Source organism: Asterias rubens, chromosome 10 (assembly GCF_902459465.1).
Source record: "Asterias rubens chromosome 10, eAstRub1.3, whole genome shotgun sequence".
Taxonomy (NCBI): domain Eukaryota; kingdom Metazoa; phylum Echinodermata; class Asteroidea; order Forcipulatida; family Asteriidae; genus Asterias; species Asterias rubens.
The window spans coordinates 6,360,870-6,376,162 of NC_047071.1; the positions used below are offsets into that span (position 1 = coordinate 6,360,870).

The 15,293-nt window shown below is 44.9% G+C and overlaps 1 protein-coding gene across 2 annotated transcripts in view; it reads left to right on the top strand.

The window, feature by feature from the left end:
• LOC117295510 (high affinity cAMP-specific and IBMX-insensitive 3',5'-cyclic phosphodiesterase 8B-like) overlaps positions 1-15,293 on the top strand; it is a 186,790-nt gene that overhangs the window by 63,916 nt on the left and 107,581 nt on the right. For both annotated transcript variants that reach the window (XM_033778196.1, XM_033778197.1), the window contains exons 9-10: positions 5,070-5,179; positions 13,967-14,034. In XM_033778196.1, the coding sequence (XP_033634087.1) occupies positions 5,070-5,179; positions 13,967-14,034 (178 nt within the window). The remainder of the gene's footprint in view (positions 1-5,069; positions 5,180-13,966; positions 14,035-15,293) is intronic.

Genomic DNA, 15,293 nt, shown 5'->3' on the forward strand with positions numbered 1-15,293 from the left:
AGGCTGAAACAGAAAAAAAAAGAAAAAAAATGAAAACAAGAGCTAGGAGTCATTATAAATATAAATATGAATAGAAAACAAGAGCTGTTTTGCTGCGTTGGCTTTGAAACAGCTTATTAAAAAAAAAATTACCAAAACTTTAATAAAAAGGAACAAATTTAACAAAACAAAACAAAACAATAGCTTTTGCCAGCTAAGCTGCGCTTGCTGGAACAGTTTATAAAGATTAGGTGCAAGAAGGCAAACTTGCTCTTTAAAATCACCTTTAATTTTCACAATTTGCGAAGCAGGACACAGTATTATTTTAAAAGACAACCAAGTTTTATGTGCCTAAAGATGACATTGAGACAATGACATGCCTTAAAAATTATAAGGGTATTTTGACAAATATTTGTTTGAAACTTGTCGTTGTCCCATAAGGTTTTAAACCACTGTGCTGTAAATATCTTTTGATCCTTCACATTGAGTGGTAGATACACAACTGAAACAAAGTGAGGTTTGTATAACCATGGAGGCTATTTTCTTCCTCCATGGTATAGCTGAGACTCGTCTATGGACATGTTGGTTAAAATGAATTTTGTCTGGTTAAGTTTTTCGCACTTTTCCGGCAATGTCGACCAGGTGTTGCTGCTGGATGCAGCAAATAGTTGTTTTGCTGCATCCAGCAGCAACACCTGGTCGACATTGTCGGAAAAATGCGAAAAACTTTTTCGAAACGTGCAAACTCACGACTAGGACTTGAATGTACTTGCACGTACTCGAGGCAAAGTCTGCCTCGATTGACGTCACAAAAGGGGTAGGCGGAGTCACCCCCTCACAACTTTTTAGGTGTTTCGTTTGTATTTTTTATGTATTTTTTTTATTGATACTTCTTTTTCTCTACATCCCTTGTCCACTAACGAAACATCTTTTCAAAGATCGAATGAACTTGAAACTTCACACATAGTTTAAGTTACATCCATTCTTGAGTTATGAAAATTCAAAGTTTATTATTTCAAAAAATCATAACTTTTGATCTACATGATGGATTCTTACAATCGATACACCATCTGAAAGGTCTTAAAAAACTTAGTAAACGCCTTGCAGACATGACCCCATTTTGACCTTGTCTTCTAGTTAAATTCAGATTTTGTGTAAATTTCCATCAAAAATAATTTTTTTGTTGCGACTACAACCATATTACGTTGATTACTATGGTTCTCGTCCGATCACTGAAGTTAAGTTTTTTTTGGTACTAGAAATAGCTTTGCTTAAGCCTGTTTTCAAGGCTTTTTCAACAAACATTTCCCTTCCTGTTAGTTAGTCTCTTCTCCAGTCGTCATTATTCATAAGTTCATATGTCCTCAACCACAATAGCTATTTTGACAATCTATACATCATATGAAAGGGCTTTACATACGTAGTCTGTTTTCAAGGCGTTTTCAACAAACATTTCCCTTCCGGTTAGTTAGTCTCTTATCCAGTCCTCATTATTCATCAGTTCCTATTTCCTAAACCACAAAAGCTATTTTGACAATCTATACATTATATGAAAGGGCTTTACGATTGCTTGCTTTGATTGGGACTTATTTTTTATGGTGACTAGTTTAGTGTACACACTTGTGAAACAACCCCTTTCACACATCCGTTCCCGAACCCCTTGAGTTTGTTTTACAAACTCTAAATTTCTAGTTGTTTACATATTAAGATATAAATCGTTTAAAAAAATTACTCAAAACATTTATGTTATTGTTCAGAAACATATACTCTAATGTTTGAAGAAGAAAAAAAATTATATTTCCAGGTGACTTTAACCTTTTGCTCTATCTACGGAATTGCATTGTCATATTTATCTGAACTCATCATGCCTTATAAATCTAGTCGAGCTGGTCTTAGTTCAGCAGGTCAGTATATTCTGACTAAACCAAGATCTTATCACTTTTAGGGAGACAGATCTTTCCAACCCTCAACTCCTTCAAACTTCCCTCAAAACCAACCTTATGATGTTGCCAACAACAGCACAGTTTTTTCCCATAATTTTTTTTATATTATTTGCATTCAGTGAAAATGTTAAAGGTTTTGTTATGAGTTTCAGTCTTTGAGTTGAGTTGTTTTTGGTATGTACAAGTCCAAGTGAGATTGTTATATACACTTGCCAGTCATTTTTGGTAATTTTCAGCTATGTTTTCAAATAGGGGGCCTAGTGTTTTTTAAATATAAAAAAAAGTTAAAGTTTGTTTTCAGGCTCAAACATTGACATCTGGATTTTAATGAGCCAAATTCAAACTTAAAGGCAGTGGACACTATTGGTAAATGTCAAAGACTACATGTAGCCTTCACAGATGGTGTATCTCAACATATGCATAAAATAACAAACCTGTTACAATTTGAGCTCAATCGGTCATCGAGTTGCGAGATATTAATGAAAGAAAAATAACCCTTGTCACACGAAGTTGTGTGCGTTTAGATGGTTGATTTCAAGACCAAATTCTAAATCTGAGGTCTCGAAATCAAATTCGTGGAAAATTACTTCTTTCTCGAAAACTATGGCACTTCATAGAGAGCCGTTTCTTACAATGTTTTATACCATCAACCTCTCCCCATTACCCACTACCAAGTCAGGTTTTATGCTAATAATTAGTTTGAGTAATTACCAATAGTGTCCACTGCCTTTAAATCTGAAAGTTTTGAAATGATTTCTTTAAACAAAAAAAAATCAATCTCTCTGTCACTGGTTTGATGTAAATGAGCTGAAACAATGAAAACCTTAAATGATCATAGCTCCTTATTGCAATGATGTGCTGACTAGAAACTTAAATCAAAGATTGCTTCTTACATATAGATGCATATAAAAAGATGAAACTCAAAGAGTGCATCACTGGTTCCAATTGAATGAGCTGAAACAACGAAACCTTAAATGGTCATAACTCCTGATTGCAATCATGTACTGACTTGAAACTCAAGTCACATATTGCTTTTTACATATAGATGCATTTGAAAAGATAAAACTCAAAAAGTGCATCACTTGTTCAAGTTGAATGAGCTGAAACAATGAAACCTTAAATGGTCATGACTTTTGCAATGATGTACTGACTTGAAACTTAAATCAAATATAACTTCTTACATACTATAGCACATGAAAAAAGAGTTTATCACTGGTTCCAGTTGATTGAGAATAAACAATGAAAACCTTCAATGGTCATAACTCCTTTTTGCAATGATGCACTGACTTAAAAATAAGGTAAACTCATATGAAAATATAAAACTCAAAAGTGCATCACAGGTTCCAGTTGACTGAGCTTTAACAATGAAAACCTTTAATGGTTATCACTCCTTACTGCAATGTTGTATCAATTTAAAACTGAAAACAAGCTTTGCTGCTTACAAGTAGATAGTATGACATGATGAAACTCAAAGAGTTAATCACTGGTTCCAGTTGGATGAGCTAAAACAATGAAAACTAGAAATTCAGAGTTTGTAAAAAGGTGTTCGGTTTCCGGGAGTAAAAGCCTTGTTTAAAAATACAAATATTGCACTTTGCCTTTGCTTTGTTCTCAAGGTTTGTAATAAATGATTAAAATTGCAAAAGTTTTCAAAACAACATGAAGACTTCATTTTATGTTCAAGAATTTACTCATAAGAAAGAAAAACTCAAGAATATAATGCCATTCACTGTCAAATTATATTTTATAAAAGAAAGTGATTTTTGTTTTAAATAAACCTTATTAATTACAAAATGGGAGAGGTCCAATTTCTATGTTCATTTAATTTTCATGGCACAGCTTTGAAAAGTGCACCCCTAAAGCAATACCAAGGCCATCAAGCTACAGTGTAAGCCTTTACAGATACATTACTATTACAAAGGAGATTATGTATACCAATTTTGAAACAATTGTCATAGACTCTGACACAGTGTGTTTTTAGATGTTTTGAATCTGCCGCTAGATGGCGCACTTGTTTTTGGTGACGTCATCGGTAATATTTTTTTTAGCAGACATTTGCCAGACTTGCGCACCAAAGGATGTATATTTCATCCTAAAAGATATTAAATAACGCCTTTTCAAATCATTTTACAATCACTTTGTTTAAACAGGTCAAAAGGTCAAGAAAAGTTCACCAACATGTCCATTTTTTGGGACTGTAGAAGAGACTCATTAACCGAAAGGAAAATGTAGCTGATATTAGTTTGGAACGCCTCGAACGCAGACTAAAACGAACAACACGTGGCGCACCAGAGCGTGACATGCACCGCAATGCACCTCATACTTATACAAGTGGTGTACAATGTACATGTACATGTAATTGTAAAATCTTTACAATCAATGGGTAAATTTCGTAGTTCTTTATACATGAATTTCTGAATTTTTAACCTCGGTTTTGAACCGGAAGACCAGATCAAAATGGGGTCATGTCTGCGAGGCGTTTACAGAGTTATTAACGACCTTTCCGATGTGTATCCATTGTAAGAATCCATCATGAAGATCAAAAGTTATGATTTTTTGAGTTTATAAACTTTAAATTTTCGTAACTCAAGAATTGATGACGACATCATGACGTTACTACACATTTTTCTTCTCCTAATGAATATCTATAATGATGTGTGAAGTTTCAGGTTCATACAAGTTTCGGATAGGTTGTTTTGTTATAGCGGACAAGGGACGGACAGAAGAAGAATAAGAAGTATGAAGAAAAAGAAGGAACAAAACGGGGGAAAATAAGAGGTGTTCCGGGCTGTTGGCCCAAACAGAACTTTAAATGGTCATTACTTCACACTTGTCAATGTCCCCACCCCTTTGATCATCAGTTAATCAAATAATTGGTTTTTCTGTCAGTCATTGGTTCTATCTGGCGATCGGCAGCTCGCCATGGCAGCTTCCCTGTTCTAGTTATTATTATTTTCATCAAATAACTGACCCTGTCAGGTCAGTCTTGAGTTGGATTTGTAGTTACGTAACACAAACTCTCTTGTTCTTCGATGTTACAACATACATCTATGTAAAGGTGAATGTCACTAAATTACTTGATGATCTTTATGCAGCTGAAAGGCTTATTTAATTACTTACATTTTTAATTATGATATTTATTTGTAGAAAAGTGCGTCATCATGTGTACAACATAAAGTATCATATGGCAGTCAACCAGAATGTATTCAGCCAAGATCTCAAACAGATTGACAAATTTGCATCGAAACTATCTAATGGTAAGACAAACACATGGAATTCAATGCCATAAACTTTGCACAAAATGTATACAGCCATTGCCTTAACCACCCCTTCCCTGACCACAGGTCCAGACTGCCACATAGCCCTCAAGCCTGGTAGTTTTGTACGAGGACAGTGTTTAATTGTTGAAGAGCTGAACTTTTTAGAGCCTTGAGTCATCAGTTGACTTTAAAAAGACCAATGCCACGTTGAAACCTCCACTTGGACAAAGGAAAGACGATTTGTTTGCGCAAATGCAACAATGAGGACGCAATGATTTGATCACATGCACAGTTGTAAAAATTGTAATTTATACTGCACCAACACTGTTCAAAGGCGCATGACATTCTGCAGTGAAAAAGTAAACCACTAAAAATGACATTACACATAAGAAGACACAGCAAAAATATTGTTACAAAATTTTAAGTAGCAATACAAATAAACATTACATGTTCAAACAAACATTTCAGAAGCTGTCATATGTTTACAAAAATTGCTGTAAACCCACAGGTTTGCTATTATTCACGATCACCCGTAAATTTTGGGTGGTTCCAGAAATTTGGGACTCGGTTCTGAGACATACCCGGTTAATGATAAAACAAATTTAACAATATTGAAATACACATATTGAAATAATTATTTGCTCTTCACACCTCAGGAATAAATGGTCCTCCTTTCCTCCAATACAAAGGAGGTCAAAATTATTTCATGAATTATTTGGGAGGAAAACCAGGCTAAGAACCAAGAAGCCACAACATAAATACTCTTCACATAATTATGATAAGGGTGTTGTTGACACGTAATCAGTCTAGTGGGTCACTCTCTTGGATTTTGAATCTAAATATATAATGAGAAGAAGAAAAAAAAAGCAATTTTTAAAGGTGATGATGTCAGTAGTAATCGTAGACAAATAACGTGTGAGATATCAAGATTTTTTTGATAATTAAGCCCCATTTTCAAACTAGCAACTTCACCAAAAAACACAAAATAAATGAATTGATCATGTTTCATGAGAACCAAAATAACGGGAAAACAATCAAAGTGACAGCAGCATTCAGTAAGGCTATTTGAAAAAAAAGAAGAAAATAAACACCATGGTTGAAAATTGTGCACATTGCATCATCATCGTGGATAGTTGATGAAGTTGTTGAAGTTATACAATGTACCATGAGCTAGCTAATTTTGAGCTACTATAGCTAACAAATGGCTTCACCTTTGCGGGAAAAAAAAAAGTGAGGGCGGAGGTAAATATAACTAAAAGCAATTTCTCCAAATACATGTGTGCTATTTAAGACTTGGTTATACATGACCAAACAAGTGAACTCTAGAAATGTTTGACAAAAGTCAGCTATTAAATCGCAGGTAAAGTATTTTTAAAATATGAGCCAGTTCTGTGCCTCTTGAATGCTGCTGAATGCCTGTGGAATAGAATGTTGAGTCTCAAAGTCGCCGATATACATTAGTTGACATTAATTAAAGTGCGCTATTATCACGTGAGCAGGAGGGTCGGCTGGCACACCCAACATGCATGGTGAAATGGCCTTGTCGGTGCGGCCTGTCCGCTTCCAGGACGATGGTATTCATGAGTTAAATAATGAACTATTATGAGCCACATTAATCATCGAACAAAGCTTAGCAAAGAGCAAATACAGCCAAGTTGTAACTTGTATTAAGACAGTCAAATGGAGAATTACAAATAAAGGATACTTAGGACTATGCTGGGTTGTGAGTGATGTAAGCACAATGATAGAAAGACGTCAGAAAAATAATATAACGTTAACATAAAAAGCGCTGCTATCTTGTAGTTCATGGTGAATTGAACTTGTTGCAAACCAATAATCTCATCTCCCCACCACACACACCACAATGTGCATGCGATCAAAATCCTCAAAGACAAAAGTGTTACAATAAGCAATTCACTAAAAGTCAATAATTAACAGGACCAACATAAATAACTACAGACGAGTCTGCATTACAATAATATTCTGTCACAGAAAAATCGTTACCATGCACGCAGAGCACAATCGTTATTCACATACAGCAGATGCATTGCACTTGAATTTTTCAATGGATTTGAGTTTTGCGTCTACTCAAGAGCGTCCACAAAAATCAATCGCAAATTCGCACAACTTGCGGCGACTTGTGACAGGCCTGCGATGGATTTCAAAATGTCCTACTTTAGTGAAATCAGATTTTTAAATCCGTCGCAAACTTGCGACTGACTTTGGGGTCTACGTCACTCTACTTACCTGTAGAGCAAATTACTACAATTGCATATTCCCTATGCGCCGATAGGTAACACTAAGACTTTTTTACAACAAGTGCAACAGCGCCCTCCATCGCCCAGTGCACGACGGCACGAACGCCATGCGCAATCGCCCTCTTTCTCTCTTAGCTTCGAACAGGTGACACGTTAATTTTTTAGGCTCCCTAGAAAATTGTTACTTTCCGTTAAACCGAGTCTCTTTTGAGATATAAAATAAACTGTGTTTATTATTATTGTTACTTTGATAAAGACGTGTTTGTAGAGTGTGTGTGTCGTCTTTATTAATTTCTTAGTGTGATAAAATGAGTTCTAGAAAGGCAGGGAGGGGTTGACTGTCGCTACCGGGGATACTTCCCTTTCCCCGGGACAGCTCGACTCCTCGGGGGGCTACGCCGTTGATGGTCCGTCGTCGGTGCAGTCCTCCCAACCTTCGCAGCCCCTGCGTGCTGCATCGGTCGTGGACTCCGTTGACTTCGGGGGGAACATTTCCTGTTCCCCCTCGTCGGTCAGCGTCCAGGGGTCCAGCCTGTCTAAGGGTAAACGCCCGGGTACAAGCAAGAAAACAAAAAATCCTGCTACCCGGGCCGTTTCCAAGAAGAATAAGGCAGGCAAAGGAAACCCCGTTCCGGGGTCTTCCACGCCTGCCGCTAAGCCACCCACTGGCCTACTGCGGACGGAGGGGGTCCCCCCCTCCGCGTGTCTCAGTGCGCCATTCCCCATCCATCCCACCGAATCTCCCTCGGTGGCCTTGGTGGGGGACGGGGTTGGGTTTGCCGACCGCCAGCGCGCCCAGCCCGATGGCATGAGCGGCCGGGTTACGGTCGGCAAACCCAACCCCGGCGGATTGCCCATGCCAAGCCGACGAACTGGGGTTCCCCCGGTATCCCGCGCTCGGTGGGTCCGTTCTCATCCTCGGGTTTTACCCATTGCTCTGGGGTCCCCGTGACACAACCCTTGTCCGAAGCGACATCTGAGGTTACCCCATCCCTCTCTTCCCGTCGAGGGAAAAAGGCCAAAAAGGGGAATAGGTCACGGCGCTCTTCGAGCTCCAGTGATTCCTCCCGGGAATCCCGCAGGGGCAAACGTCATTGCGGTGACTCGCTTTCACGGGCCGACTTCATGGAGGCCTTTCAGGCGTTGACCGCCTCCCTGACGGGCAGGTTGGAGCAGGGCCATGGCCCAGTGGCTCCGCCCGTTTTGTCGGCCCTTCATGGCGTGTCAGCCCCGCCGGGTTTCCCGGCCCGGGTCGACGCACCGGTCCCGTTCGACCACCAGTGGGTGGCCTTGGGTAGCGGTATCCCTCATACCGTGAGCAGGGCCCCGGTGTCTCCGCCGTGCCACCGCTCGGTACCGGTGCCAACGCAGACTCGTGTCCCAGCGGTATCCCTGGCCCCTGTGGGGCCACCTGTGACCGCCAGGACTGTAACATCCCCGTCGGGGATCAGTTTGCCCCCGGCGTCAGTATTCTCTGACTTGAGTTCATTTATGGGCCATGATAATAGTACTGGGCACTCGCCCGGGACGAGTCGCCCCCCTGGGCATGACTCGTCCCCGGAAGAGGACGAGTTGACCGCTATGCAGCGGTTGTCAATTCGTGAGACTGAGTTGCGGCTCGTTCAGCGGGACATGATCCGGGCGCTGAACCTGCCAGCCGTGGCCGACCCCCCTCCTTCTGAACGCCAGTCGTTCAAGAAGAGGTCGGGTCCGGCTCCATCGGTCCAGAATACTTTCCCGACTCTGCCCCTGGATCGTGTTTGCACAGATCGCATGGATGCAGTTATGCAGGCAGGGAAATGGCGGGCGCATGCTTCACGCGCTGAAGCTTACTATCGTTTTCTCCAAGGGGATTTCGATAAGTATTTTGCGACGCCCGTTCTCCCAGATTCGGCATCGGACAAACTCACTGCCGACTGGGGGGCTACTTTCTCCAATTGTCCCTTCGCCGATAAGGCCCGTGGGAAATTGGAGGAAGTGGCTAAGAAGTTGGACTCAGCCTCCCATTTTGGGATGCGGTCCACTTCTTTCTTGTTACTCCTTTCCGAGTATTTTGCCTTGGGCGCTGATGGCGACTCGGCGGTTCCCGCCGATCTCGTGGTCGCTGCCCTGCACTGCCTTGATGATGGCTTGAGGACCATCCTGGACCAGTTCTCACGTATTTCCGCCCTGGCTACGTCTTCCCGTAGGGCGAACGTGTTGGACGCACTGTTCCTTCCTTCAGTGGGAGCGCGCAAGCGTCTTGACGCCTTGCCGCTCACAGGTCCCGACCTTTTTGCGGGCCAGTTCCAGGAATCCATGGAAGCTGAGGCCAAGCACATCAAGGCGGCAGATAAAATTAATTTAAAGAAACCGGCTGTGCCAAAGGCCAAGGTGAAGAAGCAAGCCTCCTATACCATCCCACGGCGTCAACCTCAGCGGCCCGCCCGTGGTGGGTTTCGCGGCTGGGCCGACACTCAATCTAATGTCCGAGCCGCACCGACCCAGATGGGACACCAGCGCCCTCAATCGGGGCGGGGTTTTCACGCGCCAAACTCCCGATTCCCGGGGGCATGGCGCAAGTGACTCGCTTGCCTCCAGGCGGCCTCCCACCGACAGACCCGTGGGGGGCCGCCTTCACAAATTTCTGGGGTCCTGGTGACAGGTTGTCTCTGACCGGTGGGTCCTCGAGACACTCGAGTACGGCTACGCGCTCGAGTTCATGGGGACCCCCCCGTCGGACATGATAATTCGGCCCACGCTGATCCCGTCCGACATGGGGAAGCGGTTGGCTCTCGAGGGGGAGATCTCCTCCCTCCTCCAGAAACGAGCAATTTACGCCGCTCCGATGCAAGGGGCGCGGACGGGTTTCATGTCCACCTTCTTCCTGGTTCCCAATAAGGAGGTGGGTGAGTGGCGCCCCATCCTAAACCTGAAACCCCTCAACAGATTAATACGTCCGCAGCGCTTCCGTATGGAGACGCTGCGGACCATTCTCGTATCTATTGTCACACCCGCCTGGGGGGCGAGCTTGGACCTGAGGGACGCGTACCTCCAAGTGCCCATCAGGCCCGAGGATCGCAAATTCCTACGCTTTATGTACAACAGCGTCATGTACGAGTTTGCAACCCTGCCCTTCGGGTTGTCCACTTTGCCCCGGGTGTTCACCCGGGTAGTGAAGACAATCGGGGCTGCTCTACAGAGGCGTGGGGTCATGATCTTCATGTACCTCGACGACTGGCTGGTAGTGGGGCCATCGCGGGCGGCGACGGATGCGGCGCTCAGGTTCACCTGGCGCCTCACTTCCGATCTCGGGTTTCTAGTGAACACCGAAAAGTCGCACCCGATACCCTCGCAGACCCCTACCTTCCTCGGAGCGGCTCTCGATCTCCGCCCACCGAGGGGGCTAGCCCGCCCTACGGAGGACCGCGTACTGAATCTTTTTCAGTGCGTGTCCCTCTTCCTCCCAGCGGCTGTGGCTCCGGCAAGGACTTGGCTCAGGCTCCTTGGCCTTATGGCCAGCATGGTGGACTTGGTGGATTTTTGTCGACTCCGGATGCGGCCAATTCAGCTCCATCTGCTGTCTTTTTACCGCCCTCGACACCACCCTATCCACCTGCGGGTACCCACTACGCTCTGGCTGATCCTGCACTTGCGGTGGTGGCTGGACGAGGCCCATCTCACTCAGGGGCACGTGTTCCGCCCCCCTCAGCCTTCGGTGACCATTGTCACCGATGCGTCACAGCAGGGCTGGGGGGCGACCCTCCACCCGCGCCAGATCACGGGACAGTGGGGCACGGAGCACCGCTCGTCCCACATCAATGTCCTAGAGTTGATGGCGGTCTTCAATGCCCTTCGGCATTTAAAGACTGCGGTGTCGGGACGCGCGGTGCTCGTGCAGTGCGACAATACCACGGTCGTGGCTTATGTCAACCGCCAGGGAGGTACCCGGTCGGCGCAGTTGTGCGCCCTGACTTGGGAACTGCTTCACTGGTGCATCCGCCAGGGCGTTGCTCTGTCGGCAGTCCACATCCCATTCTCGCTCATCCCCCGGGTGTTGACCAAGATAGAGGCCGCCCACTGCCGGGTGCTCCTCATAGCCCCGTTCTGGCCGCGTCAGCCGTGGTTCCCTCGACTCGTGAGGCTCCTGGTCCACCGCCCGGTGGTCCTGCCTCAACGTCCGGATCTCCTTTATCAACCCAGTTCCGGGATAATTCATCCGGCCCCGAGGGAACTCCACCTGACGTGCTGGGTGTTATCACCCAGTCGCTCCGCACAGCAGGCCTTTCACGCCGGGCTGCAGAGCTTGCCGCCCAGTCGAGGCGTGCCTCCACTCGTAAGATCTACGATTGCCGACTACGCCATTTCTTTAAATGGTGTAGACGGCGATCTATACGTCCCCCCAGTGCTTCTCTGAAGGACATAGGGGATTTTCTTCTTTACCTTTACGAGAGTGGACTAGCGACCGCCACGGTTAAAAACTACCGGTCGGCCATTGCAGCCATTCATGAGGGCTTTCCTGATGGCTCCTCGGTTTCTACCAATCGAGCGATCTGTCAGCTGGCAAGGGGCATGTTTGTATCCCGGCCTCCGGTACGCAAACTTGTCCCGTCTTTGGACCTCCAGAGTGTTCTATCCACTCTAGCAGGTCCCCCATTCGAACCCCTCAGCATTGCTCCTTTGCTGCAGTTGTCGATAAAGGTTTCATTTCTGCTGACGTCGCGCAGACGTAGCGAGCTCCACGCCCTGACATTGGCACCGGGTCACATTCGTTGGGAACCCGTTGGTGTCCGCCTGGTTCCTTCCGCCGGGTTCCTGACGAAGAATCAGTCTGATTCTTTTCAGCCCCCGGACATTTTCGTTCCGGACTTAAAGTCCTTCTCTGCGGTTGCGGCTGACAGACTTTGCTGCCCTGTCCGGCGCTTAAATCATGGTACATAAGCCGCACCAAGCCTATCCGCTCCGGCCATCGCCAACTATTCTTGGCCTCGACAACCCCTCATCAACCGGTAACGCGCGATACTATCGCTCGCTGGATTGTTACCGCCATCCGCTCCGTCCCGGGCGGGTGGCCGGCGGCCGGTGGGCAATATTCACGCCCACGACGTCCGCGGGGTGTCGTCCTCTTGGGCATTTTTTAAAGGTATACCGATAGAGGATATAACCAAGGCAGCCTGTTGGAAGAGTGCTACAACTTTCTCACAATGCTACCTGAAGGACGTACTCCAGACTGACGGCCAGGCAGGCCGTGCGGTGTTGCAGTCAGCCTCCCATGGGTCATCCTCCCGCTAGTCCTCTTCGCATCAAGTCTTCACCCTCGGTGAGTTCTTGTCTGTATACCATACATTTGTGCCACTGTTTAACATTGTTATGTTTTTTTCCTTGTCCTATCGGGACGACACCCCCCGGGTCGTGTGCGGACAATGTGGCCCCCATATTTTGCGTTTCTTATTTCTTGCAACAGCTGGTGCCTCCTTCCGGTCGCGCCTCGTTGCCATGACGCCATAATAATTGTATGATGTGCAATAGTCCCTCGTATACCCACCGCCTTCCTAAACGGTGCTTGTCTATGGAATTGTAGTAATTTGCTCTACAGGTAAGTAGAGTGACGTAGACTCCCCCCCCCCCCCCCACAGTAGTGTGGGTAGGGTCTACGAACGAATACTTACCTGTAGAGCATCCCTCCTGCCTGCCCCACTATACTTGGTTCTTGTATACTTGTACGTATGAGTTTCCGAGAAAGAGGGCGATTGCGCATGGCGTTCGCGCCGTCGTGCACTGGGCGATGGAGGGCGCTGTTGCACTTGTTGTAAAAAAGTCTTAGTGTACCTAGCGGCGCATAGGGAATATGCAATTGTAGTAATTTGCTCTACAGGTAAGTATTCATTCGTAGACCCTACCCACACTACTGTGGGGGGGGGGGGGGATTCGCGATGGAAATTGGCTGTTTGTTAAGTGAAACCGGCCCCAGGTTGTGCTACAATTTGGCATCCATTGTACGATTTGCAGAGTTTCTCTGCAGCCTTTTCCCATGCTGGCCACCATACCTTGGTAGGAGGGTTTTATTTACTTCCCACAATACCCAGGTGTCCTTCATGTGCGAGAGCTAGTGCTTGTTGTCTCATGGTACAACGATGCGTGTCCGCGTAGGATAAGTTGTCCAATGACCAGAATTCTCTTGCGATTGGTGCATAATGCCTTACAGTTTTCAAACTTTCCAGTCCGAATTGCTTCTCTTACGACTGCCAGTGCCAGCTCCTCTTACTCTGCATATGCGCTAGTGTCATCACGTTCGCGAGGCTGTTGAAGGCTGTTTACTGGTCAGTCCCAAACTAGAATGGAACACCCTTCCTGGTTAGTTTACTGAGTGGATCGGACACCGTAGCACAATTTGGTATGAATCTGCTACTAAACCCAACCAGGCCAAGAAAGCTTAAAATCTCTGATACGCTTTCCGGTTCTCGAAATTCTGCCACCACTTTTATGCCCATGTTATGACAAGATTATTTAATAGACTAAAATTAGTGTTGTAATTGATTTCATTTAGGTGCATCTGTACGCCGTCAGTCAGTTGCAAGAATACACTCGATGACAATTGAGGCACCCATTACCAAGGTAAAAAATAAATGTGAAATGCAAAGTCATGCAAATTTCATTAAATTTGTTTATGAAGCTGTTAGATATATCCAAAGTCTTTAATAATAGTTGATAAACAGTGGTTGTCTTTTTTTCTGGATAATACAATGATTGAAAGGTGATACCTTTTACTAGTCTTGTTATTTATTTTGGAAAATACAGAGCGCAACATCATTATGAGAACCAGCAACATATCATTATGAGAACCAGGTTCTCATAATGATGCTGTGCTCTGTATTTTCCAAAAAGATTTTGATGGAATCCCACAAATGTTCACAGCCTGTTACTTTGGCTTTAAAGGGGCAAGACAGATTTGCCTTGACCTTTCGTAAAAATCTAGGGCACCAAGGTATTAAAAAGAAGAAGAAAAAAAATTCCATTTCTGGGGCCTATGTTTCATTACCTCTTGCTTGTTCTGTATTCTGGTTGGCTGAAACACGGTCACATGGGATGAACTAATATAGTCCAGTGATCGCGTGCATGTGTTTTACGGGAACTACACTGTAGTACCCGAGCGGGCACTAGTCTTTGAAAATAATGCCCGGTTACAGCACCCTCTCTTGACTTGGACCGTGAACTGCACCTACAAAACTTCCTTACTTTTCCAGATTTCTGTTCTTATTTGACATTTAAGACCAAGCTGTGTTGTAAAACACATATTGACTGGCATAATGAGGTAACTAGTGTACGTCTATTCCCCCTCAGGCCTGTGAGTGACCAGAAGAGGGGCCCATTTCCCTCGGCCTTCGGCCTCAGGAAAAAGGTCCCTCTTCTGGTCACTCAAAGTCCCTCGGGGGAATAGACGTGCACTAGTTACCTCATTGCCAGTCAATATGTGTATATTAGCTCATACAGTTTATTTAGTAGGCTTACTAGCTAATATATTTTTGATTAAGGGAATGAAAGGGTAGCACCAGTTCTTAATTGCCCATTGGGCATTTAAAACCAGCAGGGTTGTGGCCGTGCGATAATGGTCGGAGCTGGTTTTAAACGGCCGCTTAAGAACAAGTCAATACTCTTTTAAGAGTATCTTTAAATAAGAATACTAAACTTGCAACTACAACCATAAGTAAAATCTCTTTTGAGGGAGTGTTGGCTCTGAACAGAGCCAGTTTGGTCTTGACATTTGCTGGACGACTGGTGGTGGTTGAGCTTATGTACAGTATGGCTTGAGGGAAGCTCATTTGGGTGGGAAGGATTGAAGCTGTTCTTGTCCAGTGAAGCGTGCGAGTTGGTTG